Source organism: Paroedura picta, chromosome 3, assembly GCF_049243985.1.
Source record: "Paroedura picta isolate Pp20150507F chromosome 3, Ppicta_v3.0, whole genome shotgun sequence".
NCBI classification, from domain to species: Eukaryota; Metazoa; Chordata; class Lepidosauria; order Squamata; family Gekkonidae; genus Paroedura; species Paroedura picta.
The window spans coordinates 40,570,842-40,598,324 of NC_135371.1; the positions used below are offsets into that span (position 1 = coordinate 40,570,842).

A 27,483-nucleotide genomic window follows, 5' to 3' on the forward strand; every position below is an offset into this window, starting at 1 on the left:
GAGAAGGTGTTCTTCGTGGCCCACCTCCAATTAGTCAACGGACCACATGTGGTCCGCAGGCCACAGGTTGGGGATCACTCTGCTAGACCACTGTGGCCTTTCTGCCTCATCATCCATTGCCCAAGTCAGAATACATTCCCTCCCTGACTTTCTTGCTTATAGTTTGAGGGCAGAAACTGCAGGATGATTCCAGGGAGAGGAGCAAGTAGATGCAGGCTGATATTCATTGTGAGACTCTAGCAATGATGTTTTCAGAGCTGCTGCTGGAACAAGTGCAGGGCACTTTTACGTCTCCCCTTTCAGGCATGTTGAGGGAGAGATAGAGTTGTGAGGCCTATCTCTGGGGATAAGCAGACCTAGTAACTTCAAACTTTGAAGAGAATCCACTACATAACCTGTACATAAATAATTCTTCTTTGTTGTTTTATTAAACCTCCTGGTTCAGTGATCTCTATACTCTTCACAAACAATACAAAACTTGCCTCTCAGAAGCAACCTAAAGCCTTTACGCTTGCCAGCCAGTGAACATCTTGTAACTGGGAAGACATGTCTCACAAAAGCAGCTAGGTTCCCTAGTGTGGATTCCCTTGTCTCCTGTCCTCAAAGAAAGGGACTGTCACAGTAGCCAGACACTTGCATGTACTTGTGTCCATGTGAGGAGAGGGCAAACATGTATGGGGGGGGGGGGACTGTGAGAAGAAGTATAGATCTCAAACAGCACTTGTTTGTATTATTATTACTTACAGATAAAATTCTAAATCAGTTTTCCCTCAAAGAGTCCCTGTACCTTTAACAGTTGTACAGGAAGCAAGAGAAGCTTTAGCAGGAGAAGTTTTCCCAGCCTGTTGTCAGGTAAAACTTCCCTGGCTGCATTCTGCTTCATGTGGGGAGAATAGGAAAGAGAAAGGGGAAGTTCTTATTCCTAGCTCAATAGGATCAGCCTTGGCTAAGTTTTACCCAAATTACAAATGCTCAGATCTGTTTTTCTACTTTCTGACTTACCTTGGTGGCTAGCAGTCGAGTCAAGTAGATTTCTGAGACCATCTTGCTGCCCCGATCACCTTCTCGTTGATCCATGTGGTCATGATTTTTCACCAGATGCCACAGCTTGGTGCCGCTCTCCAGGTCAGGGGTAATCATGGGGGTCCGTGAACGGAGACTGTCAGGGCTGCTGGCTGTCCGGAGCATACTCTCTGTGAGGAAACCACATGCAATGGGAACCACCTCTCCCGCCTGTGCTGACCCTCACCTTAACTGGTCCCCCGCTCGACCCCATTTTGCCTGGAGCCTTGCCTGTCACACCATGGTCGAGTACATGCCACGTGTTGGACTGTACTCTAGAATCTGCTAACAAAAATTCATAAACTGAACAGTTTTGTGACTAGGAGTTCACTGGACCTTCTGATGCCAGTAGATGGAAGGTGGATCTGATTGTCATACTTCATCTGCATTTGTCTGATTCCTATACTCCCTGAATTTCATACATAAAGCAGGCAATATGACATATTCTTCCTTACTCACCATATCTACTGAGTGACTTGGTAAAGGTGGAGGAGTTGGAAATATTGTAAGCTGAATTCTGCTTGGGCACCAGTGCGACACAGGAGCCATCTGTCACCTACAAGGAACATAATCAAAAAGCATGTCTGAAATCACTTCTGAGATCTGCAACCGTTGCTCCTCATCCCAACCACACATATGAAAGTAAGGTGTGATGGAATCACATTTTAATTGCTTATTCCAAGTCTCTAGGGTCCTTGCACTAGAATTACAAAACTGCAGAGCATGCATTATTACCTGTGAATGATCTGACCTTACTACACTTTCCTGGGAAAAACAGGTTAATTCAAAAGGCATATCTGCAACTTTTTCATATGGTAATTCCTTCAGTGCCTCATGCTTCCTATCCTATATTTTTACAAGAATCCCCGCCCCCAGAATTCACATTCAATGCAGTGCTCACTCAAAAACTTGAGACTACTTTTGCATAGGGAGGTACATGGGACTGGCTGCCCTCTGATCCCAGCAGAAGACCAGGGTCCATGGCTCAGTATCACAGCATCTGCCTAAGCATACAGAAGGTCCTAGGTTCCATCTCTGGAATCATCAGTAAAAGGATCTGCCAGAAGGTGATGTGAAAGACATCAGCCTTAGACTCTGAAGAGCCAATGCCAGTCTGTAGACTCTGATGCACAAAGGGTCTGTGTTCAAGCCAAACTAAAAATCTACAGATGAACAGTATAGCCAATGAAGAACATGGCATCCACCCTTTCACAAAGTGAAAGGTCTGATAGGATGGACCTCTCTTTCCTCAGAGAGAATGCAAAAAATCATGAAAGGAATGTCTCATCCACTGAGTGGCTCAAGTGTATTGCGTACAGTTAACTAATTTGGAAGAGGGCACTTGCTTTCTCTTGTGGCTAAAGCGTGGCGGACTGTAATCTGGAGAACTGGGCTTGATTCCCCACTATTCCGCAAGCCAGCTGGGTAACCTTAGGTCAGTCACAGTCCTCTCAGAACTCAGCCCCACCTACGTCCCAAGGTATCTTTTGTGGGGAGAGGAAGGGTAGGCGACTGTAAGCTGCTTGGAGACTCTTAGGGGAGTGAAAAGCAGGATGTGAAAACTCTCTTGGAGCCAAGCATGACAGTGAACTCTTTCCCCTCTTTTTTCTTCTATGTGGTTTCCTTTCATTTCTATCCAGAATAACTGCCAGACTTGTATTTCTAATATGTTCATGTTTTTCTCCATTCTTTTCGAATCATCAAGGGACCTCCAGGGTCATCTAGTCCAAACCACTGCACAATGCACAATGAGACCGAGATTGCATATAGAGAAAAACAGAATTTAAAAAATCCTACAATCAATTTTTATATATTTTTTTATTTTTATCCCTTTCTTACCTTTTGTTGCTTTTTTATCCCTATGTACAAAGGATTCCCTCCCCTACCCCGTATTTGGATGTGAATCTGTGTCGTTTGATTATGGATTAATTATTGTGCTGTAAAAATTACCATTGTGGTTGTAGATTTACAGTGCTTAAAATGACACCCATCTTCCACTGAAAATGTGGGGGGAAACCATAACTTGTTTGTTTGCCTACAGAAGTGTTTTTAATGTCTGGTAAGATAATTAACCTGCATAATCTTGAGCATGTGCTTAAAGGGGCTAGTTAAAGGGTACTAGTTCTCAGGTCTGACAAGACAAAATGGGCTGGATAGAGGAGGTTCTTCTGCTATGAAGACCAATCCCCCCCCACTCCCCAAAATCTAGTTGCTTAGATTGCCCAACCTTGGTGTGGGAGGGCAAAACACATCTAGGCAAAACATTCATCTAAACTACAACACTGAGATAAAGGGATTTTTTTTAGGGGGGAAGGGGGGTTCCCACATATCCTACATCCAGTCCAAACTGTCTACCAAAGGAGACATGGGACAGAAAATGGGAGTTTTGCAGGAAACAGAAGCCCCACCCTTGGGTACTAAAAGTGTTGCGTTCCCCAGGTTTTGTAGCCTTCAACAGTCACCTCAAATTTTTATGTTTCTTCTCCTGAAGACCAGGAGCTTCATTTTCATTTAACCAAATCACATGATTTTTCAGGATTTATAACTCGGTATTTTATCAGATTTTCAACATATATGAACATATGAAACCTAGCCTAGCCCCTGCCCCACTCTGCAGCAATAAAAAAAACCCTAAATCATAAGGACACTCTGTAAAGCCCATCTTGCACACTGTACATATAAAGCATCCAAGCTAAGTAAACCTTACACTCAGATGCCAACTTTCTTCTGCCACATCTCTATGGCTAAACCCAGTGGGCAACCACACCTGGTAATGGGCAAGGGTGTTGAGCCTTTTCCAGTCGTTGTCGATTTTGGTGGTTACATCTTCATCTTGCAGTATTATCCGAGCCATCCTGCCCTGCCGCCACTCTGCACCGATGGAAGAGAAGGGCATGGGGTCACTGGGGATCGTGCTCACTTGGGACAGATCACAGAACGAAAGGCATGGAGAAGCATGTGAATGAGGCGTGGCACCAAACAGATTTTAAAAGCCACACCCTACTTTGCACCCTCAGCTGTCTTATTGTGAGCCAACTGGAACCTTGCTGAGAAGACTGGCCACGCATTTGGATATGGTATATATGGTGTGTCTTTTCTGCACTCCCCTTAGAAAGAGGGGATGCTATCATCCTTGGACGCCACAGTTCTGTTTCTCAACAATCTGGTGAATCCCGCAGCAACAGAAAACACCCACCCCACTGAATCTTGTTCCCTCCGATATTATACTGCGCAGCATTAAATGCTGAGCTTGCTCCATCGCAGACACTTTAGGAATGCTTTTCGCCCCCTGAAGGAAGATGAAGAATGACTATGCCTGCAAACTGGGATAGATGAGGAAAAAAGATTCCCGCTTTAGTGCTGCTGAAACAAAAATAAGACTTCTCTGACATGTGTAACTCGATCCTCAGATACTTCTAAGAGTGCCATGGTTCTACATTGAGTTGGCTGAAGGTGTTATGTACAGTATTTGCTGGCGTATAAGACTACTTTCCCCCCCTGAAAAACATGCCTCCAAGTGGGGGGGGGTCGTCTTATACGCCGGGTGCACTTCAGTTGGGATAGACATAGCTGCCCATAGTGGCCCATAGTACTGTATTTTGAGTGGAAATGTTTGGGGGGTCATCTTATACGCCCAGTCGTCTTATACACCGGCAAATACAGTACTTCATATCTTGAGCTACACTGTTTATTAATTCTAATTAAATTACACCCCATACTGTTAAATCATAGCTTATGAGACAATTTCCATAATCACCACCTCAACATCTTCCAGAGCTGAAATCCCAAAGTTAAAATATATACACAATACTGGCATAAATTAGCTAAAAGCAATAGCATGAAAATGATAAAACAAGCCACGATTAAAATGATTAATGAAAGGGAGGGGGGACCTTTATATACACCCATTCAAAATGAAACAACCAACAACCCGGGAAAATAAAATACTTTTTCATCTGGTACCTAAAACTATAACTCAAACAGTTTTTGTTGGGCACAAAAACTGCCACAGGGAGGATATTTCATAATTAAGGTCACCGCTGAGAAGACCTTGGGTTTAGTGGCCACCCACCTCTTTTCTGTAGCTTGGGCACACTGAGCAATGTTTCCAACGAAGAAATTAAAAGTAAGTTAGACTCAGGGCAGCAAAGTATCTAAGCCATTTAGAGCTTCAAAGGCTTCTGAATGCTTCCCAGGTACAAATCCTGATATGCTTCTAGTTGTTTGTACCAGTCAGTAACCTTGCTGCTGTGCTCTAAACCAGCAGAGTCTTCAAAACAATCTTCAAATGCAACTCACCACAGCAAACCCTAAAGGTTCCACTGAACAGTACACTACGATGCAATGTGCCAGGTTGCCCTCTCACAGGGCAAAGGAGGCATAATTTGGACATGGCATATCTCACTCTCCAAATAAAGGCTCTTCTAGACACATCTGTAGTGATCTGGACCGCTGATATCTTACTTGTGAGAGTGGATTCACATAATCGTGTCTTCCACCTGATGGCTACAGCTGCTGATAGTCAGAAATGGAAGGCCATGTGATAAGATGGATCACATGGCCCTTGTAATATCAATTTGCTGTGTGACAACAGCCCTGTACTCCACTGACCAAACAGAAAAGCAATTCTGACTCTGTAGCTCACCCAGATCCATGTCTCCTGCTTTGGGTCTCTGTGAATAGGGGACTCCCTTGTACACAGCATCAAGTAGCTTCTCTTTCACTTGTGTGATGGTATCGCAGTTCAGGACCTTGACTGGGATCTCAGGTGCATTTTCATTCTCAGGGTTCACACAGTTCAGAGTCTACACACACAAAAAAGGTATATATAACTGTGAGACTGGTGGGCCACATAAACTATGATTATATAGCAGGGGGCCCAGGAAGAGATGAAGAGGAAGAAGAGCAGCATTCCAACAGCCATCAAAGCAGCTTTACCCCCCTGATCAGTATACGACCAGCCCTAGGGAACACAAAGGTTGCAACAGAACCTTTTCACTCTAATAGCATCCTGGGCCTATTCTGCACACAATAGATAATGCACTTTCAATGCACTTTAGAAGTAGATTTTCCTGTTCTGCACAGGAAAATCCAGCTGCCAAAGCACATTGAAAATGCATTATCCTATGTGTGCGGAATGGGCCCTGGTTGGCCACTGCGTGAGACAGGACACTGGGTCGGAGAGATTTTTGGTCTGATCCAGCAGGGCTTTCGTTATGTTCTTATCTCCTTCACCGGAAGTGACATCTAAGCTAGGCTATTGTTCCCACCTTTCCAATCCGATAGACCTATGAATTCCTTTGCTAGATCAGACCAGGAATGGCTCCGACAACTGCCAGCCGTATGTCGTGGAAAAGACAAAGGCAGGGCACAATTACTATGCTGTATAGCTTGCCCACAAGGTTCAAAAATCAATGGCACAGTGCCTCTAGTTTACAGAGGCTTCATTTTGGTCGCAGTGGCTAATACCCATTTATTAGCATGGTCCTGAAAAGTTGGTTTCAACTTCAAATCCTCTTCCAAGAATCCAGAGGATACCACTGTTGGTTGGTAAGTCAGAAAGCATTCCAACTGTTCTTAGCTTTCTCGCCTGTCTTGCTATTTTACTCCTCTCCCTCTATACAACCCAGTCCAGGTGCATGGAACCCCAAACCCAGTTAAACAGTAGAACTTAGTGGGCCCTGGCAAGAACCAATCCTTGTTGAGGCTCCAATTTGCACTAACCAGCATTTTGTAGTCAATTTGCTGACGGATGAGCTTGTCTTCACTTAGAGAATAGCGGGCCTCTCCTGTGATGGCATCAATGGGTCCCTTTTCCATCTGCTGTTTGATGGCACAGTAAAGCATGAACAGTGGTTCACCCGCACACTCCTAAAGCAGCAAAGGAAGGAAGAAATGAGAGAGGACATAAGATGTAACACCTGGCAGTCCATTTTGAAAGAATGTTAAGAAGCGAGAGTTGGCTGTTCTTGCGTTTTGGAATCAAACTTGCATCAGAGGCTGTATTTAATAAACAGAAGCTCTGGCTTGAAACAATATCCGTTTTGAAAAGCATTTGCTGGAAGGAGTGGGGAACAGTTCTGCGGCATACACAGTAGTGACCAGTGTTGTCACAAGATCAAGATTTGGCCAGCGATTACAATCTTTATTGCCTTTGGAACTTGCTCTGTTTGCTTTGGTACAGACTCTCATTTCATCATGAATAACACTTCTTCGGATATTTGCAGTTATGAGTCATAAACAAATGACTTCAGCTATTCCCCCCACCCCTTCTAGGAGAATGTGCATCCTCTGTTATTAACACAATGCACCTTAGTAGCATAGCAATAAAGCCTGAAAAATCAGGCATGAACATAATGAATTCAAGGGAGTTAACTGAAGATCACAACTTCTTTTTAAAGGCTAAGCTCATCTAAGCAGCGGAAGAAGACACTTAGGGCATTGAGGTGTGGAACTCACAGGAAATGTCTTGACAGGATAAGTGTACAACCAAGATCTACTTCCAACTAGCTGTCTTTCACTAAGGATGTGGACCAAGTTATGGGAATTTCCACAAATAATCTGTTCAATCCTTTGAGTTCAATCTTACCCAACGCTGGGCCAAACGAATGGATCACACATCTAAAAGCTTTACAGCTCACCACTCAACCAAAGTTTTCAGCAGTGGCTTTTACATCAAAACAAAACAAAACCCAAACTCAACTAACAAGTAAACTAACCAACTCATCCCATCCAAAGACATCTAAAATCAACCCAAACCCTGAGTGAATTAAAAGGTTTTATCTTGATGATTAAAATTAAACAACATCGTGGGAGCAACCACAAGCAGATCTTCTTTGATAAGTCTCATGCTATTAATTCAATCAATCAATACCTTTATAATGGTATATATAATCTCATGTTATTCAACGTGGCCTGCTCTCAGGAAAGTGCCCTTAATCTTACAGCCTGAGATATCCCACTGTAGGGAGGCAGTGCCCGGTGAGGTACTACTGCAGAAAATATCATATCTCTGGCATCCATCCATTTCACTCTGGTGGAAGGTTATACTGAAGAACCTTTGCAAAAACATTAATCAGAGTCATTTTAAAACCCTGGTTCAGGACCTCAAAAGAGTTAGAGGAGCTTCCATCAGAACTAAGTTTAAAGACAAGCTAGATCCTAATATAAATCCCCTCTCAACCAAATGACAGTTCTCTATGCATTTTTCTTCCTCTTGACACAAACAAAACAATCAAGTCATGCGATTAGTTTCTACAGTACTCCATAGCCATGTCCTCCTCACATCAATCGTTAGGTGCATGAATAAAAAAATTCCCATTATTTCCTGTTCATTTACTGCCTGGTTAATTTCTTTGGGTGTCCCCTAATATTGCCATTATGCAAAAGCACAAATCACATCTGGCTACTCAGTTCCCTGTACTCATAAGAGAAACCAGTCAATTTACTATTATTGCGCGACATACTATCAACGATCAGACCTTTTGGAACAACAACATAAAAGCGTTCAAATGCCAACTATGGGAGGTATACTAGTATATCTGCATTATTAAGGTAATGCTTAAGAGCTAAGCAAAACACAAACAAAGGATGCCAGGGAATCCCATCCAAAGCTGGCCACCTTGCACAATCAAATGCCTATCACTGAGCAGCACTGGAGAGAGCATACAGAAGCAGGAGAGAAGAAGTGGAAATGAGGAGGCTGAGGTTGGATTTTTATTGCTGAAAGAAACCATTGGGATGTATATCATTCTAAAAACTGATGCCCATGGAGACAGATGTCTTCAATCATCTTTGGATCAACCCCATGGTTCTGCCACAGAGCTGCTGCCCCCTCAAATCCTTTTGTATCACATGCTGCAGCCCCTTAGCTCTGGCTGTGGTTGAGATGCAAGTGGAAAGGGCAGGGACTGGACGCCTCTGACCTCCGTTCCACCATTACTTTCCCTGCTGGCCACCACAGCGACAAATTTTACTTTGGTGCAAAGTGCTCTTGCTCTCTCTGTCACCATATGCTGTTACCATCTCGTTAGCATCTGCGGTAATTAAAGAGACAGCTGCTAACAAGCAGGAACAGGCATACATCATCTCTAGACCTTCCGACAACACGCCTGTCTTTGAAATTATGTTTCATTTGCAAACTTGGCTTCATTAAGTCTGCTTGGGAAGGGAGAGAGAGAGAGAGAGAGAGAGAGAACGAACACTAATGTGGGTGCTATGCTGCTTATTAATAACTGTCTTGTCTCCTCACAATGCACAAGTCAAATGATGACTGCACAGTAACGGCAATTCCATCCCAGCTTGGGAAGACTCTCCCACTGTTGCCTTCCCTTCTCTGTTAAGTTGAAGCAGAAAATGCACTTTCCAAGGGAATTCTTAGCTGCTCATAAAATCTAACTGCAAACCATCCAGCCAAGAGAAAGCACAACAGGGGGAGAATAAATTGAAGATGGCTCCTTGGTCACATCTTGTTTGTCTGCTGCATGCTCTCTGCACTGCTTGCAGCTCTAGGAGGAATCATGCATTATTGGGGGCGGGGGCGGGGGAGGTGCCTCACTTCTCATCAGGGCCTTTTAAAGGTACTCCTGAAAGCAGCAGTTTGCTTTTTAAAAGGTTGCCCCTGAGAACCAGCTCATTTAATGCTTCAGTCCAGAGGAGTTCTGCAGATCTGCTCCTTTGCACAACACACAACAAATGTAGACATCTGGGTTCCTTAAATCTTGTAAATCCTCTTGTATTTAATGATTTTTGGGTGTCCTTTTATTTAAAAAAAAAAAAAACTCCTCTTAGTCATACAAATACATGTTGGCCATGTGCTATGCTGGAAACCAGGAAGAACTCTCTGTAAGAATGAGCAAGTTCAAAATCTGTTTGCAACAAGAGGTTGGAAGAACTAAAGAGCAGATTGTCGTTTCAAGCGAACGGCAATAGGCCCATATGGGGACAGACCATTGCATCTGCGCTAGCAAAGCCAACAATGAACTCAGCAAAACAAGATTTTGTGTCCAGGGGCACTTTTCAGACCAACAAAGTTTTATTCTGGGCATAAGCTTTCGTATCCATAGACACTTCTTTTACCCAGAATAAACTTTTATTGATCCTAAAAGTACCTCTGGACTCAGACTCTGTTCTGCTGCTTCAGACCAACATGGCAACCCACCTGAATGAACTCAAGAACTTCAACGTTATGCCAAATAACATGTTAGCAGGTTCGCAATTCACTGGGAATTTAGTACAGACTGATTCTTTTTAAAAACTTATCCAGCTCTTCCCTGTTCGTAATCAAATCCAACAGGGTGACATCGTTTGGCCTTTTCTGTGTGTGTGTGTATGTGATAACTTTTGCTGCCTCAACTGCACCAGGCCACTCCAAACTCCCAAAGAGGCCCCAGGATCCTGGTGTTCCTTGCGGATGACAAGATCGGTGCCCACCAGAACAGCTTCCAAGTCTGCAGAGGCCTGTATAATACAGATTGTCCCATTCTCCTGGGCCTTGCTGTGAAATCATCTGTTTCCTAGAGCAGGGGTAGTCAACCTGTGGTCCTCCAGATGTCTATGGATTACAATTCCCATGAGCCCCTGCCAGCGTTTGCTGGCAGGGGCTCATGGGAATTGTAATCCATGGACATTTGGAGGAGCACAGGTTGACTACCCCTGTCCTAGAGGCCTGATGTACACTGGCATCCTCTTTCACCCCCGTTACAATGATGCTCGCTATGTAGGACCACAACCGGTTTGTTATCTAGGGTGTAGGCTCCAACAGACCTAACTACCACCTGTCAAAGCCAAATATGATGGGCTGGCATGATAAGAAATGCAAGCTGCAACCAGATTGGGCATGATAAGACAGGCAAGCAGTATTCCTTTGTAGAACTCAATCTTTATCCCATTGAAGGCTAGCCAGAATCACCCCACCCCATTGAATAACCATTCTTTGTGAAAGTGACCACCGCCATTAAAGCTGGCAAAGGCAACTTGGCATCTCTAGGCTAAATTCCTTGCTAACAATCCATACGCCCCAACAACTGTGCAGCAGGGATTATATACTGATATGCAACAATTAAGAGCACTTCATCAGCTAACGGGAGATATCTACCAGGGAATGCACATCGTAACAAGCACCTGCTCTCCAATCACAGATCGGAGTAGGGGGTGGGGAGGAATGCAGTGTTTTCCTGAAGCAATTAAAAGTTTTGAGTCTTTTGAAGACACACAGAAAAAGATTAAGTGAGGATGGGATGAGATTTTGTGATAGTTGTCAGTCCAATTCCTAATGGAAAGGACTCAGAGGCAAAACGATCAATGAATGAATGAAAACATTCTTATAATATGCTGCTCTAGCAGGGATGGGTAAAGACAAGCCCCATTAAGGTGCTTCCATCTTATGGCAAGAACTCCCCAAATTTTGGCTTTTGGTTCTTCTAGGACATAGCATTTGAGTTATTTTCTTCTTGCTGCCAATACTAAATTCTCATACTGATCCAAAGACACAGGCCCTCCAGTGAGGAAAACATGGCACTGCCATGTCCCCACCTGACTCCCGCACTAGTTGCATGATTTACGAGGCTAGCCTACAGAACTAGCCCTTATCTGACTGACACCAGTTCCCCAAGGTAGAAGCCCTGTCCAGATATTCCCATGAGATCTTTTAACTGGAGTTGGCAGGTCTTGAACCAGGGACGTTCCGCACGCAAAGCAAGGGCTAAAGCAATGCCTTGTCTGCTGCATGCTCTCTGCACTGCTTGCAGTGCCTCTAGTCCTCCTACTGACTAGAGATCTGGGCTGAGATTGGAGGACAGATGATCTGACTCCCGAGGAACAAGCTCAAAGTTCCACACCCCTGAGAACGCTGGCAGCTTTTACAATATTGGTGTCTTAGGATAACCCCTTTCTACAACCTTCGAAACTCTGGGTGACTGATAGTGTGGAAGGGGGCAGTCTGTCACTGTGTGAGGAAAAGCTGCAAGACAGAATGTTCTTGGGGGATGCATCTCCCCCCCACAAAAAAAACTTTTAAAGGATGAAGAAAATCTACAGAATGCAAAGGCATGTGTCAATGTTGGCATTTGCATGTGAGTGCCTGTGTGTACGCGGAGAGGATGCCCGAGGCAGCACCAGCCGAACTAGCTAATGCTCACAGTGTCTTATTGATGAGATTTAGCTCATCAGGCACCTAATATTGTGCATTTTTCAATGCTCCTCTTTATCTCTTTTGCTCTCCCATTCCCTGGGATGGCTCATTAGAAGGCTGATGAATGGTGCTGGAGGCCTCAACAAAAGCACTGCGAGCTGCCAAGGCCTGGTGATTCCATGATGCTTGCCAGTCCCCCACCTTTGCCGTCAGAGGCACCAGGAGGAGGAGAGTTTCCCTGCTCAAATGATTGGCAGGGCTGCTTTGCTCTTCTACTTTCCACATGCCTCTAGATTCTAGTGTGTGGATTTCGGGGGGGGGGGGGGGGGCTAACAGTAATCCCGTGTCCCCCATGCAGCATGCCTGCGGGAACCTTTCAAGCAGAACTGAGGGTATCTAGCAGCTGCATAAATGTGGGACTATCAGGGGCATCTTCAGAGTTGCAATGCAGAGGTGCTCCTAGAAACAATTCCTCAGGGGCAACTGGCAGCAGGCTGCAGACTCTTCTCTTTTGTTGTGGATATCAGCAACTCATGCAAGCCCAGGCCCAGTTGAATGATTTGGAGAGCCCCTAACAACAGAGCCAGTTCAGGGATTCAGAAGGCCTTAAAAGAGCACAACTGGCAGTGCTACTTGTGTTGCGCAAATAAATGCAGGGGCCTCCTCCTGAGGATAGCTGGAACTTTGGAAGCTACTGACAGCTTTACTTTGCTGAAATCATTTCTCAAATCTTGTTGAGATGCCTAAGTGCAATGCCCCGATATCTAAGGGGATTGTCACACTTATGTGGTTAGATGGTGATGGTGGTGGCAGATCAGCAAGCCTCAGAGCTGGGCCTCACTGGGTGCTCTGCTGCAAAGCTGCCTGTCTTCATAGTGTGGGACCGGCCTTGGAAGAGGGGAGCTGCAGCTGACGGCAGCAGAGCAGCGAGGCCCAGCTCTGAGCCTAGCTGGGTGCTCTGCTGCATGGACACTGGAGTTCCAAAGGACCACCGCAGCTATCAGCCACGGGCAGAGGGCCTCTGCAAGAGGTAAGGAGGGGGAAGGGAATGGGGGGGTGAGTGGGGGAGAAGGAGTCTGTCTAGGTGTGGGTGCACATGTGTGTAAGCGTGTCTGAGAGGGAGGGACTAAAAAGGAGAGGTAAAGGGGAGAAGGAAGAGGAGAGTGGGGAGGGAAGGAGTCTGAGAGAGAGGAAGGGACAAGGAAGGAGAGGCAAGGGGGAGAGGCAAGGGAAAGGAATCTGTGTCTGTGACAGAGAGGGAGGAGGCTAGGGGGTCCCAGAGCAGGTATGTGTTCCACATATCTTCTGATAGACGCTCACTAGATGTTTTTGTTCTTGTGGTCCCCATAAGAAGGGGGGGGGGGAGAGACAGACAGACAGACAGACAGACCTCCCCAGGAGATGAGAACCCCTGAGAGTAGGAAGGACAGAATAGGGCTTGCAAGGCTGAAGCAGGCCTATTCCACCACAAAAGCCACTGAAAAGGCTCTGCTTCTACCCCACCTTAGGTGATAGTTTGCAGGTTCAGCTGGCTGGCAGCAACAGGACTGTACTCGGTTAAGTAAGGTGGGACATGGTACCTTCAGTAAGTCTAGGTCCATCTTTCACCTTCCTCTGAACAGCGCACTGCTAAATGCTCCCCTTTTAGCCTGCAGAGTTGAATTTTGCAATTGAGGGACAGAACTGTGTGAGCACACAGAATTTCTTGAGCGGCTCGTCAGGATTGGCCTATTCTGTCTGGTCTTTAATCAAACTGACTATGAGAGCTTGTATGTAGCAGAGGAAGAATGAAAAGATTTGAAATCTCATTAACTTGTAGCCCCCTGAAATGACCATGGTTTTGGCAGAGTGCATTTCTTTGGACATTTTGTACGTAATTTCCTTTCTCATTCTGGAGGTGGGAAGCAAGGAGGAATAGAAGGCAGACTAGCATTATGTTTGTCAATGTTATCATCCCCCTCCCCTGGCACTCCTTTTGGCTGATTCACAGCCTGTGGATCCTCAGCACACTGCATCCTACTTGACACATTTACAAACGAGGGAACGAACCGACTGAGGGATTGTCAAGTTATTGTTGAAGTGCCGTTCTAATTGTTCCAGTTGATATGTTGTTATTATTGTTATACTGATTTTTGATATTGATTTTGATAGTGTTCTATGTGAATGTTCAAAAATGTTTTATGTAAACCGCCCAGAGCCGTAGGGAAGGGCGGTATAAAAATATAAATATAAATATAAATAAATAAATAAATAAATAAATAAATAAATGCATCTCCTGTACATGTTTTATAGCATACAACCGAGCAAACAGCAGACTATGTGCATCAAAAGGACCTGCTGCATGAAGCATGGATGAGTTAGAGGGAGTATCCCACTAAGGTTGGCATTAGCAGTGAAGACAAGGAGGCATACACCTCTCAAAAGGGGAACAGGAATAGGGAATGGATGGAGCCACTAGGCTTGATTTGGGTGGCGACATTTGGAGGCAGTGCCAAATTCCAGAAGCATGAAGTCAGTTCTTCCTTTATCCAGCTTGGAATGCAGTTTTTCTATTTCAGGACCTCGATTCATGGGGATTATTTTTGAAAGAAGTTTTTCTACAGACGGTCTCCTGATGCCTCCCACGCAAAGGCATATTTCTAGACCACACATAATCACATTCTCCAAAATGTGAGGGCCGTTGCCTTAATCTTGTGGTTAAATACTGGACTGGATGTACTGCTGATCCAGAGTGACTGATGGCATAGAACCTGGCGACTGTAGAACGGGAAGCTGTGACAGAACAACGGCAAAAATGCTCTTCTGGCCACTCAACCTGAGTTTCACAAGAATCAGGATGGGGCTAAAGCTCATCAAAACTTGCCAGAGCGTCCACCTTGGAGTCTGCTGGCACGAGGTTGCTGAGGCCTCTACTGCCTGATAATCTTTCTAGCACCCCTTCTGGGTCGGTCTCATAGTACACAGCCCGTGGCAGCACCAGCACATGAGAAATTAGTCCCTCCCCTTTCCAGTCCTGCTTCCAGTAAAGTCTCCTGCTACAGAGGCCCACCATAACAGCCCCCCTATGTTGCTCTCTCTCCCAGTCCCTGCCTTATCCCATGGTAATGCAACAGGGGTGGCCAGAACGAAGCAAATGAAACATCGCAGTGCAGCAGGCCAACCTAAGCACAGTGGAATAATTTATCAGCTAAACTGTTGAGCTTAAAAAAAACCCCAAACCCACTCCTTTTAAATTAAACAACAGCAAAGCGCCGTTCTTTTTTACGTCTTTGCAAAGTGACATGCATTCTACAGTACTGATATATTTTTATAGATAGGGCCATCCCTAGACAGAGGCAGAGAGCCAAGTGCATGTAAGTGAGCCTATAAATCACATCTCGTTGGTGATCACTTGCGGTCTGCATAGCTTTCAGCTTCCCTGGAACTGATTCAGACTTTCTTTATCTTAACGAGGGATGGGAACCCATAAAAACAGCTCTGTGCCACCACACTACACTGAGTAAAAAGCTGAGCAAGATCCTGGGGAGGCATCCCTTGGACTGACAAACGGCCGCTGCTCTGCTACTGCCACAGGTTCTTTTCATCTGTCGTGGGCAGTAAACTGCAGCTTCTCTGACACATGGGCTACAGCTGTGCCGGCAAACTGAAGTCTCAGTTCGGCAGTGGTGCAGCAGCTTTTGGCTTCAGACTGCCTGCTGTTCATAGCCAATCATTTGTTGGCTAGGGAAAGTTAGACAAATCGAATAAATGTACTACAGACTAATAAAACACACAGTATTTAGAAATATCTGGGGGGTGGGTAGGGAACACATCCACGTGTAACTTAAATCACAACACTGAGATCATGGGAAAGTATTTCACATTACAGCTGTTCAGTCTGTAGTGCAGACTGGTTGTCTTCCGGGGTTCTGTTCTCTGTTCTGTTGTGGTCTTTGCTGCTCAGGGATCTTTCTGCAGCTTCCTCCCTAGTCCGACAGCATCTTTCCATCAGTGCCTCATGCAGTGGATTTTGGCTTTAAAATAATGTAAGGCAGGATGAGCTGGTGCAGTGCAGTAGTTACAGTAATGGACAGCCAGGGGCCAGTCGCTTTCTCTCTAAGCCCAACCGACCTCACAAAGTTGTGAGGATAAAAACAGAATATACCTACTTACATGTGATAGGTGAATATCATGTAGACAGAGGGTCAGACTAGAATCTAGCAGATTAAGTTGAAATCACCACACTACCTTGAGGTTCTCTGTGTGACCTTAGGCCAGTCAATTCTCTCAGCCCAACTGACCTCAGAGAGCTGTTGTAAGAATAAAATCGGAGTTTGTTGCCCTGAGCTCCCTGGAAGAAGTGCATTAAAATGTACTAAATAAACTAGGAACAGCCAGGATCAGAGCAAGTTCCATGAAACCCCATCTCTGCACCAATCTGATGTTTCTGAAGGTAAAAGAACAATTGAAGAAGACATAGCATGGGTTGAACTGTACCTTACAGTGGATCCTAAATCAAAAAAACATTTCCTGATTTAGTTTTTTGTCAAGCAGCAAATGCCTGGAACTCTTGACTTGACTGGAAACCAAAAATATAAGAATGGCTATTGAAACCTTTAATTCCATTCCATCCCTACAACTCTGGTCATGTCTAGTTTGATGCTCCAGTCTCCTGATTCCTAGTGCAGCATTCCAGCCAGGGTACTGCCTACATCTAGCAAGGCAGCTGTTCCATTGAGTAGGGAGGCCCAAAGGTCTTTTCTGAAGCCCCAGTCCATGTGGCTAGCAAAACATTTTTCTCTTACCTTTAAGAACTTGTACAGAAGGAACGTGAACCAGTTTGTCAGCATTTTCTCAGCCACTGACTCTGTCCTGCAAGGGAAGCAGAAAGTAAGTGTGATAATAGGAAGATCAGAACTTTCTGATCATGTCTCAACATATCAGATCTTTTTTGCTATTTCTCTTTAAAGATTTAAAGGTCAAAACTTGAAAGGCAGAAATCTGAAAGCAAAGAGAAAGGTGGCCAGAATACTGAGGGTTGCCATGACAAAAATCTAAAGATAGTTCTGGCTAAGACAACCCTGCTTTGCCCAACAGAACTCATTAGCGTTTACCCTGGTCTCCTGCAAGTCTCAGCCATACAAATGGAGCTGCAGAGTTCATCCTATACCCATCAGCAAATCTCCAGGGAGGTATAAGGGTACCAAAGAAGGCTCCAGGGAAGATTCTTCTGGCTCAGGGGTACAACTATGGTCTCTTTCATTCCTGTTCCCCATTTCTAATGAGCTCTCCTCAGGCCACTGCAAGAATCTTCATTTTTACTAGGTAAACTTCTCAGCAAATTATCTTCAGTTAACTTTGTAAAGAAAAAAAAATCGTGGTAGTGGCAGGAAAGCAACCAAACTCTGGAACAAAAGAAAAAATCTGTTGATTTGTGAATATCTCAATTGTAAAGTATTATTTTATGACCATATACAATGTACCTTGTGAATTCTACTCTTCAATCAAGACAGAACATTATATATGGTGGTACGATGTTTACACCAACCACTAAAACTTGAGAAAGTTTCAAGCCTGGACAAAGGGCAAAGGAAAACTATGAAACAATTCCAGAATGCCCATGACATGAGTTACAGCTATAGAGAAATCTCACTGCTTTTAAGAGGGCCATCTATAAACAATGCTCCTCTCTTCTGCAGTATGGTGAGAAGAGAGCATGAAATGCTACGAAGAATCTATATTTTATTGAATCTGAGCTCATAGCAGCCTTGGGTTTATTGTACTTCATTTCCCAGTCAGCATCTGTTTTAACTATGTGCCATAAGTAGTCCACAACTTAACATGCTCCCTTTATTAGATACAGACATGTAGAGAAGAGTTCTTTACTCACTCTCTCTGAGTCTAGGTCAAATGGATCAATGTGTGACGATTAACGTGAACATTCACTGCTATACAAAGCCTAAATGAAACTTAACCTTCTTTAGACCAACAGCGACTTCCCTATGCCCTTGCAGAAGTCAGAGTGGCTCAAAATATGATACAAGGGGGGGGGGGGTGTCCTTCTTATTAAGATCTTATAATGAAACACATTTTCATGCCAGTGGTCCACTGACATGTCATTGAGAACGTTGTATTCACTGAGACATGCATTGTTTGGAATAGAATTGCAACATATGCATATACACTGTTACTAGTTCTCCTTGGGCCCTTCAGTCATTGCATTTAGTCACAGGTTAGCCTTCTTGCACTGCAATTGTATGGCAAGCGGGCTGACTGCATCTCTTTTTGTCCGTGAGACTGCCCTCGAGAAAGAAAGTTTGAAGTGGATCACATGGCAGATGTTCTGGGACAGCAGGGAGGGCATTTCAAGTAGTTTCCTGACAAATCTGTTAACACCATAAAAATCCCATCAGAAGACTGTGTCCCTTCTGGGCAAGAGAAGTTTAGAAACAGGAGCACAAAGAACTATGAGAACAAGGGCAAAGCAGAACTGAAGAGTAGATAGTTGCAGGATAAAATAAAAATCTGCAGGGTTGACAGTCTGGTGTGGAAAGAGTCTACGCTGATTGCCTATAATAAACACTTGCGCCTACTTCACCTTAGCACATTGATAACATTTAAAACTATGCACATTTATTCCCTGAAATTGGGGGAGGAATTCCAGGTGCCTCTGATTGAAATTCTTGACTTTTTTTGGGCTGCTCCATTTATTAATCATCAGATCAGCTATTCCATATTCAAATACTCATAAAAGCACAAGCAATGTTAATGACCCCAAGAAGGTAAGCATCTCCTTGCTACAATAAGGCAGCAGAGAAATTGAGGCGTTACTAGAAATAACATAATAAAACCATCTAAACCTTAGCTTTCAGTTCTAAGAGCTGCACAGTTCTTGAACAAAGTCTTAAAAGGAGTATCAGGCAGGAAGGCCGGCAAGGGAACAATTAGTTATTGTAGGCTGGTGACCAACTCATGTACTTACTACTGACACAGTCTGCTCAAACTACTTCGCTGCCTATTTCCACCTTCTGCTTTGTTTAAACAGAGAACCCCCCTAATTTTGCTCCTCTAGAAGAGCAGACCCTTGTCTGTGAAAGGAAGCCCAATAACCTAGGCACATTAAACTACTACTACTCCTTCTCCTTCTCTTCCTCCTCCTCTTTGTGATGGCACCATTAAAACCTGGGCCCATTTACACCTTACTGGCTTTGGTGTGTTGGGGTGTTGCAAAGTACATTGAGCTGGGCTCATTGAATAACAAGATGCTGAACTCTTAATGCCACGAGCTTATGGAGCTGCTTTGTATTGAGTCAAACTATCTGGACAAGCACACTCTAGGCTTCAGCACTTCTTTTTAAAATAAGAATCGGGAATTAGGGGCATCGAAGCTGGCACCTTCTAGGTGGAAGAGCGGGCTCTAAACCCCTGGACTGTGGCCCTTCCCTCAAATAAAAATATTCCCATTCTTCCTTATAATGATAAAGTTACCAGCCTTCAGGTGGCACCTGGAGATCTCTTGCAGTTACAATTAATCACTAAATAGCTAAGATCAATCCCTCTGGAGAAAATGGCTACTTTGAAAGGTGGATGCTATGGCATTATAATTCCCTCCCCTTCTCAGGCTCCACCCCTGAAGTCTCGAGGTAGTTCCCAACACAGAGCAGGCAATCATAGTCAAAGGTCCCAAGAAAAAGTGGAAACTTCTCCTCAAGAGCCATGCTACCTTTGCAGCAGCATTCCAAGTTTGTTACATGTACGAGCAAGCAACTTGTGAACACTTGCAGGGGATGGAACTGCCATTCTTGCAAAACCACTGAATTGGCTGCCATCCTGGGATGGGAACAGAAAATAATCTTTAGCTGTCTCAAGTTGACAAGAAATGTTTAATGACTTGAAAGACAACTTATGTTCAAGCCTGTATGTAGTGATGATATGTGTGTGGAGAAGACCTGCAAAAGTGCAGGAAGCTGTGAAAGACACGCACATCAGAAAAGATGCTGCCCACCCCACCTTCTGACCTCCAGTCCTGCCACCGAGTAAAGAAAGGCAGAACGCATTCAACCTAAGATGGAAACTATTGAAAATATGAAAAAGAAACTGTGGAGAAAACACTGGAGATCTTACATGGAAAAGAAAAGTTTGCACATTCCAAATTGAGGAGCATTTTAGGTTCAAATTGGTTTTGAATACATTCAACAGTATTCAGGGCAGGTTCTGGAACATCTCTGGAGAGGCTGCTCTGCAGTCATGGCTGCAAATGGATGTTTGCATTTATCTGTGTTATGTCCAGATGCCACAGCGGATTACATTTTACAATACATAATAACAGATTTCACCTAGCAGATTAATGTTGAGCCTGTTATGCTTGATATAAAGACATCCTCTGACCTACAGAAAGGGCAAAAAGGAATTTGTCTTTCCTGCAGATGTGCAAAGGGAGGAAACTCAAGTCCTGGGTCATAATCTATGGAGATACAGGACACAAATTAAAACCTCAACCCTGGATTGCCACAAAGCCAACACCTCTCTAAGCCAGGTTGCATTTAAACTGTCTCCACAATAGCTACGTCACATGCAGTCTTCAGCCTTAGCTAGAGTTTTATACAGTTTGCACTCCGTCTCAAACCATAGTGAGGGATACTTCGTGCAAAATTTTATGCAACACCCAATGTGTTTCCAGTCTTAAGTCAGAGGCTGTGGGGGAAATGGAATCAGCACCATGGTGCTGTGGGATAGCTTCCATGGCTGAAAAAGGTACTTCTCCGCCAGACTTGCTTGAAGACGCCATAAGTTCCGAAACGGAGAACAAAGAGACTCTCTAACTGGCTGGTAAAAAGGGGTTCTCTGGGTTTAAAGGGCAAGTTTCCGCCCTTTAAAAAACTCCTTCTGATTTTCAGAGTTGTGTAAGGGTCTGCTTCTGCTTCTCTCTCTTTCTTTTTTAAAGCTTTTTAGATCTGGAGCAGGGCTTGGGATCTCCTACCCAACAGTAGGGCAATCCGGACTGGAGGGTCAGGCTTCTGGTCACCAGATAGGCTGCTACAAAAATTTGCATTTCAATTGCCCTGCCTGAGCAAGCAGAGGCATGACCTAACCAGTCTGGATGATTTCAGCCCCACTGAAGGAGAAAGGAACCTCTCCTGGCTGCCTTAAGCTGCTGGAAGGGGGGAAAAAAAAATACAAGCACCACTTTTTCCCTTCCAAGTCTTAAAGCAGACTGTAGCAGGGGAATATTCAATCAGGGAAATGGCAAATGGAGAGTATGGTCCTCAGCACCATCATACTAATATATAGTGTGACTCTTCTACCCGCACAAGAGTTCTAATCGCTACAATTAGTAGGCCCGTACATGCTTAGGAGTCTCACACTGCTGCCCCTACTTAGCTAATAGGGTTATTGGTAGACTCTCTAAGGGTCAGTTCACACTATACATGGCAGCTGCATTTGTCACGTGTATCTCAGTGTATGCTTGGGTGAATATATGCAAAGGAGATATGCAAATTTCCAAACACTTAGGAATATGCATGGATATGTGCAGAGGTGCCACAACTGGTCATGCCTCCCTGGAGCACATCTGGTGCACTGGTTACAGATGCGTACTTTTCCTTCATGCTACAGTGTTCCCTGCAAACCCAAATGTACATGCAGCAGACACAACTGTAATGTAATGTGAGAAGTAGCTTTAAGCCCATGCTCATTTTACTTATATGTGTAAATTATTTTGCTCTGCGTCTTTTGTTCCACAGGGCTCTCAGGATGTAACACATTTGCTTAATGGAGTCATATTGAAAATGTACGAGTGTTCAGGATACAATTACAAGGATTGGACTGTTAAAGGGCAAGGAAGGCGAGGCATGACAACGGATACTATGGTGTAACTTTAATAATTGTTCTTGTTCTGCAGATGGTGCAGGTCTTTCAATATTCATTGGTCTATGATAGAGACCCATCTAGCTATTAGTTAAAAATTGTGTCCTCCCATCTTAAGCAATTCTGCTTTGGTTTTGCATTAAAGCTTCTGAACAATTACCCAGTGGGATACATGGACCCATCTTGAAGAAACAATTGGCAAAAGAATGACAAGGAAGGAAAAGCCAAATGTATTAACTGTGGAAAAAGAGAGGTGTGTCTTCTTGCAAGAAAAGAACTAGAGTCTTGCTTTCTCAGGAAATTCAAGGTAATTACCTTCTAGGACAACATATACAAACACTGTTTAAGGAGCATCCAATGGCACAGAGCTGTTTTGTACAGGGTGTAGAAGAGCCTGCCATTATCAGTTCTGAGCCTGCTTCTACATGGTGTTTGTGGGCTAATCAGATCGCTGGTGGATAAGAACCAGCAGTTACTAAGAACATTAGAAAGCTACTACTGGTGAGAGTGGACGTGACTATAGCCACAGTGATACATATGGGTACAAATCCACACATAAATCTTAATGATACAAAGTCTTACTTTAATAATGCCATCCTAAAGTTCTTCTAAACCCAATGACTTCAACAAATTTCAGCAGGACATAAATCTGCTTAGGGTGGCACTGTAAATAGCTGCCTTTGCTAGCATTCATATACCAGCAGACATTGGGTGGTCTGTCCCAGGCTCATGAATAAACCTTTGATATCCAATGAGTTCTGAAACAACCAGTTACTTCTTAGTATCAATCGGCTCCACAAAGCAGGGGCTGGTTCCCCTGTTGTTCGGTATCTGACTCATTGAAAAGATTATGCACAAGAAATTCTTTAGGGCGGAGACCCATGTCTGCTTCTTAACGCACATATATTTGTAACCCTATCTTTTAAGCTTAAAGGCTACTGTAAGCCAGCATCTTGTAAAGGTTAGTGTGAGACTAGAGTATAGGAGACCCAGGTTCAAATCCCCATTCTAGTTGAATGACCTCTCTCTTAGTCTAAACTAGGAAATAGAGTTGTTATTGCTGTGGGGACAAAATGGAGGTGAAATCAATGTTGTAAGTTGCTTTGGATCCCCGTTAAATATCTATACATAAACATTTTCTTTCAATAATCTCAATAACTTCTCTCTGACCATTTCTGCACTGGAGGATTTGTGCAACACCCAATGTGTTGTGCCAGGCTGCAGGCTGGAGTTTGAGTCAGGGCAGGTTGCCCTGCCTCTTCCTGCTCCAACATTGGGGGAGCATTTGGTCCGGTGCACCTCGCCCGTCCTGGATTTGTGCTTCCACATGGGAGCTGAGACAGCAAAGTTCCCAGAGCGGAAACATTCTCAGTGTTTGCTCAGCTCACAGAACCTTACAGCCATGAATATGACCAAACTGCTTGGACATTGTTGGAGCAGAGAAAGTACTCTTCATTCTCAATCTTCTGAACTCATTTAAATTTCCCCATATCACACAAATGATGGCTGTTTCTCTGCTTTATATCCCAGCGATAACCTTACCCGTGAGACAGCTGAAACACTAGAAGAGTACAATATAAGTTCACGCATCCTACTTTAAATATTATGCAAGAATCAGAAAAGGGGAAGGTATGAATCATACCCCTTTCCTCTCCACCCACTTCTATGTAACATCCAAAGCAGCCCTCCCTGAAGCTTCTTGTAAGTGCTTTGATTAACAAGTACTTTGATGAATACTCACCGCCTCAAGAGTAATTTTGGATGGTTCTTGCTCTCCAAGTTCTTCTCAATCAGGTCTGAGAGAAGCTGCTTGAGCACCCCGGTGGCATACTCCATTTCACCTTGTAGCGCTGTCATGATTAAAGAGGCCACATTGCCCCGGTCCCTCATGGAGAAGCTGCGCTGGGCCTCAAGGGTGCGAATGAAGGTCAGAAGGAAGTGCTTTTTGTTCAAGAGCTGGCCAAACAGGGCCAAGGATTTCTCCACATTGGCCTGGACCTGAGGGAGGGAAATCTTTATTAGAGTCAGGCCCCCAGAATTATGACAAGAGTGCTCCAATGGGATAGAAAGCTTTGGGACATAGGAACAAAACAAGATAAAACAGTGTTTGACTCCAGGATTGAAAAAGAACTTTTCTTTAAAAGTAACCAGCTTGTTTGTTCTCCCACATTATTATTATTATTAGTATTAATATTAATAATAAGAATAACCACTTCTCCTCTTGGAATTTTTTTTCCAACCCTCATTGTTTCGTGATGATTTATAGGATAAAAACAGAAGTGTGCTCATATTCTCCCTTAAAAAGCCCTTGTAATTGTGTCTATTCAAAACAAGGACTTTCCCACTTTAAATTCCCTTAATATGGACATACATTTTTTATTGCTATTTTGTAAAGCTGGATCCTTTGTGCCCTGTTTATTCTGGGTATCCTATCTACTGCACATATATTTTAAGCTTTCAAAAGACTCTGGATATCTAATATTTTGTGGATAATTATTAAATTCTCCCACTACTTGGAGTCTAGTCTCAGCTTCTTGCATTAGTAAATAGTGATCTATTATTCTTCCTTTTAAAACATTTCCCAACCTGCCATGCATACACAGACTGAAGCAACTTTTAGTCCATGAATTTTCTTCCCATCATTGGCTGTCAACATGCATAGAACACCGGGGGGGGGGGGGGGGGACCTTCACAAAAACTGAAGAGCTGTTTTTCTGTACTCAGCTTTTTACTACCTAACGGAAACTCAAAGCATCTTACAATCACCTGCCCTTCCTCTCCCTACAACAGACTCCCTGTGAGGTAGATGAGGCTGAAAGAGCTCTGAGAGGACTGTGACTGGCCCAAGGTCATCCAGCTGGCTGCGTGTGAATGAGTGGGGAATCAAACCCGGTTCTCCAGATTAGAGGCTGCCACTCTTAACTACTCTCTGCAGGATGGTATTAGGATTATTTTTTTCATTTTGTTATTTAATTAACGCACATGCACAGTCATGCACACTAAGAGACTTCAACTTAAAAATTACCACTAACTGTGCAAGTTATAGTTCTGAAGTTAATTTTAGAAACTGTCCCACATTAAATGAGAAGGCAGGAAGAAAAGAACATGAGCCAAGACAGCCTCTGGATGCTAACAAAAAGCATCCATTTGCCCCTACTTTTCTGTCGCAATCTACAAAGATGCTTACTCTTGCCTTTTTTTACTGTAGCTCAACAAATCTCTTCAACATACCATGGTAAATTAATGAATTACTATATGCAAATAAATATTTCAGCTTTAAATATCTCACTTTACAGATTAATGGAGTGTATAATTTGAATCTTGAGTAAAGTGGCTAGTTGTTTTCTCAATTCCAGCTGATATTTATGTGTTGATTATATCACCACTTAATGGACAGCTGAATGGACTATCCTTTCTTCCTTTCTCTCACTGCATTCCTGGAGTATGACAGCTTGAATGTGCAGAGTTTGGTACATCTCCCCTATGGCAGTTTGTAGAGTAAAGCATGCATATTCAGCAACCTGGTGCAGCCTTTAAACAGCAGCACTGAGTGTTAGGTATGACACCGTTTAGCAAGAGACAATCTCAGGGTTTTTGGTGGTAAGAGATAGATACTAGTTTGGTTGTAGCACCCCTGGGGAGTGAGGGGTAGGGGCAAAAGGGCACTGGGGATGGCTAGGGAGGGGGATCGACTCCTGGCTGGGGGGGGGGTGACTCCTGGAGCCGATCACAGGGAACAGGAGTCCATTCTTTCACAACCAAAAAGACAATCTTTACTGCAAAAGCACATTTCATTTGGGATTTTCCAAAAGAAAATCCATCAGAAACTTGACAACTTGATGTCTTTCGACTCATTGTACCTCACTAGTCCTTGTCTCTTTGTGATCATAACTTATGGGATGACTACACTGGTGAATGTGTATGTTCCACATAGTGGAAAGTCATCTCAAATAAAACTTTCCAGAAACATTCTCCTAACAAGGAATATTCTTAGAAAATGTTCATCTGACATGAACGTTTCACCTTCAAGCAAGCATTCCGAAAATAGGACATAGGCTCCACAGAGATGGGATCTGGAGGGATGTGCTCTGTTCTGGGAAGGTTAAGGACAGAGTCCAAAATCAAAAGCAAGTGACCTAAAGAATATTCCCTGTCAGTTCAGAAATTAAGATGGGGTGGGTTATGCTTCAAAACAAAACAAAAATGAACAGTACTTTGTTGTCTTAATTGATGCCTACACACTGTACAGCTTGACTGACAAATTTTATGAGAATGACAATTGAGTTGTTGCCCCCACTGTTGACTAGCTAGTTGTTCAGGACCATGCTCTAAGTCAGGGGTAGTCAAACTGCGGCCCTCCAGATGTCCATGGACTACAATTCCCACGAGCCCCTGGCAGGGGCTCGTGGGAATTGTAGTCCATGGACATCTGGAGAGCCGCAGTTTGACTACCCATGCTCTAAGTGAATAAAAGATATGCTAATACATTTGAAGCCACGTGAACAAGAAAGAGAAGAGCTCAAACTTCCCCTGCTATTCCTTAGGTACTGCTGCTGTCACAGCAGAGCCATTGTTTAGAGCAGGGGTAGTCAAACTGCGGCCCTCCAGATGTCCATGAACTACAATTCCCATAAGCCCCTGCCAGCATTCGCTGGCAGGGGCTCATGGGACGTAGTCCATGGACATCTGGAGGGCCACAGTTTGACTCCCGCTGGTTTAGAGGTTAGGAAGGGACATATGCATCTGGGCTTATGTATTTATCAACCACTATGGAACTTTGTGGCTGGGAAGTTCAGCCTGAGGGGCTCTATCTTTCAGCTCTGGAAAGACACACACGTGACAGCCCACAGATACAAGATTTGGAGTTGACTATGGTGACAGAGATACAGAATCCAAAATAAATGAAGCAGTCAAGAACACAGATTATTAGAAACTCAATAATTTACCTCTTTTTAATTTTACTATTATTAATAAATACAAAAAGATAAAATGACTAGACAAAAAGTAGATATAAAGAGGAAATGATGTAAAACAAAGGAAAGACAAAGTAAGATACTTTTTTACTGATAATAAATCACCCCTGAACAGTCCGTCATCAAGCTGGAAAGAGGAGAGTCACAACAGTGAAATATATGGATTGTGCAATGTTCTGCATTTGGCATGGGTTTGTGCGTTTTTTGTTGTATCTATTACAATGATGGGTATGTGTGAGGGAGAGTGCAGTCCCTGCATCCTTTTCTATTTTGGTAGAACTCACATGTTATAAAAGACCAGTGTCCTTTAACTGGTAGTGTGTTTGATTGTGCATCTTAGAGGTCTATCCCCCATGCCACTCTCCCCCATCACCAGGCAAATGAAAACAACACAGTGAGGCCAAAGATTTGATTATGAACTGGCCTGTTAGTGCTGGGTAATTTACTGGATGTTAGCTACCTGTGAGGTAA

General features: G+C 43.8%; 1 protein-coding gene across 11 annotated transcripts in view; it reads right to left on the bottom strand.

The window, feature by feature from the left end:
• Positions 1-27,483, bottom strand: part of PLXNA1 (plexin A1) — a 424,561-nt gene that overhangs the window by 29,158 nt on the left and 367,920 nt on the right. For 5 of the 11 annotated variants that reach the window (XM_077325380.1, XM_077325378.1, XM_077325379.1 and 2 more), the window contains exons 22-28: positions 23,781-24,037; positions 16,978-17,044; positions 6,787-6,933; positions 5,708-5,867; positions 3,770-3,981; positions 1,522-1,618; positions 1,003-1,193 (exon numbers count right to left, since the gene is read on the bottom strand). In XM_077325380.1, coding sequence (XP_077181495.1) covers positions 1,003-1,193; positions 1,522-1,618; positions 3,770-3,981; positions 5,708-5,867; positions 6,787-6,933; positions 16,978-17,044; positions 23,781-24,037 — 1,131 coding nt within the window. The remainder of the gene's footprint in view (positions 1-1,002; positions 1,194-1,521; positions 1,619-3,769; positions 3,982-5,707; positions 5,868-6,786; positions 6,934-16,977; positions 17,045-23,780; positions 24,038-27,483) is intronic. The other 6 variants (XM_077325387.1, XM_077325383.1, XM_077325389.1 and 3 more) reach the window with 6 other exon arrangements.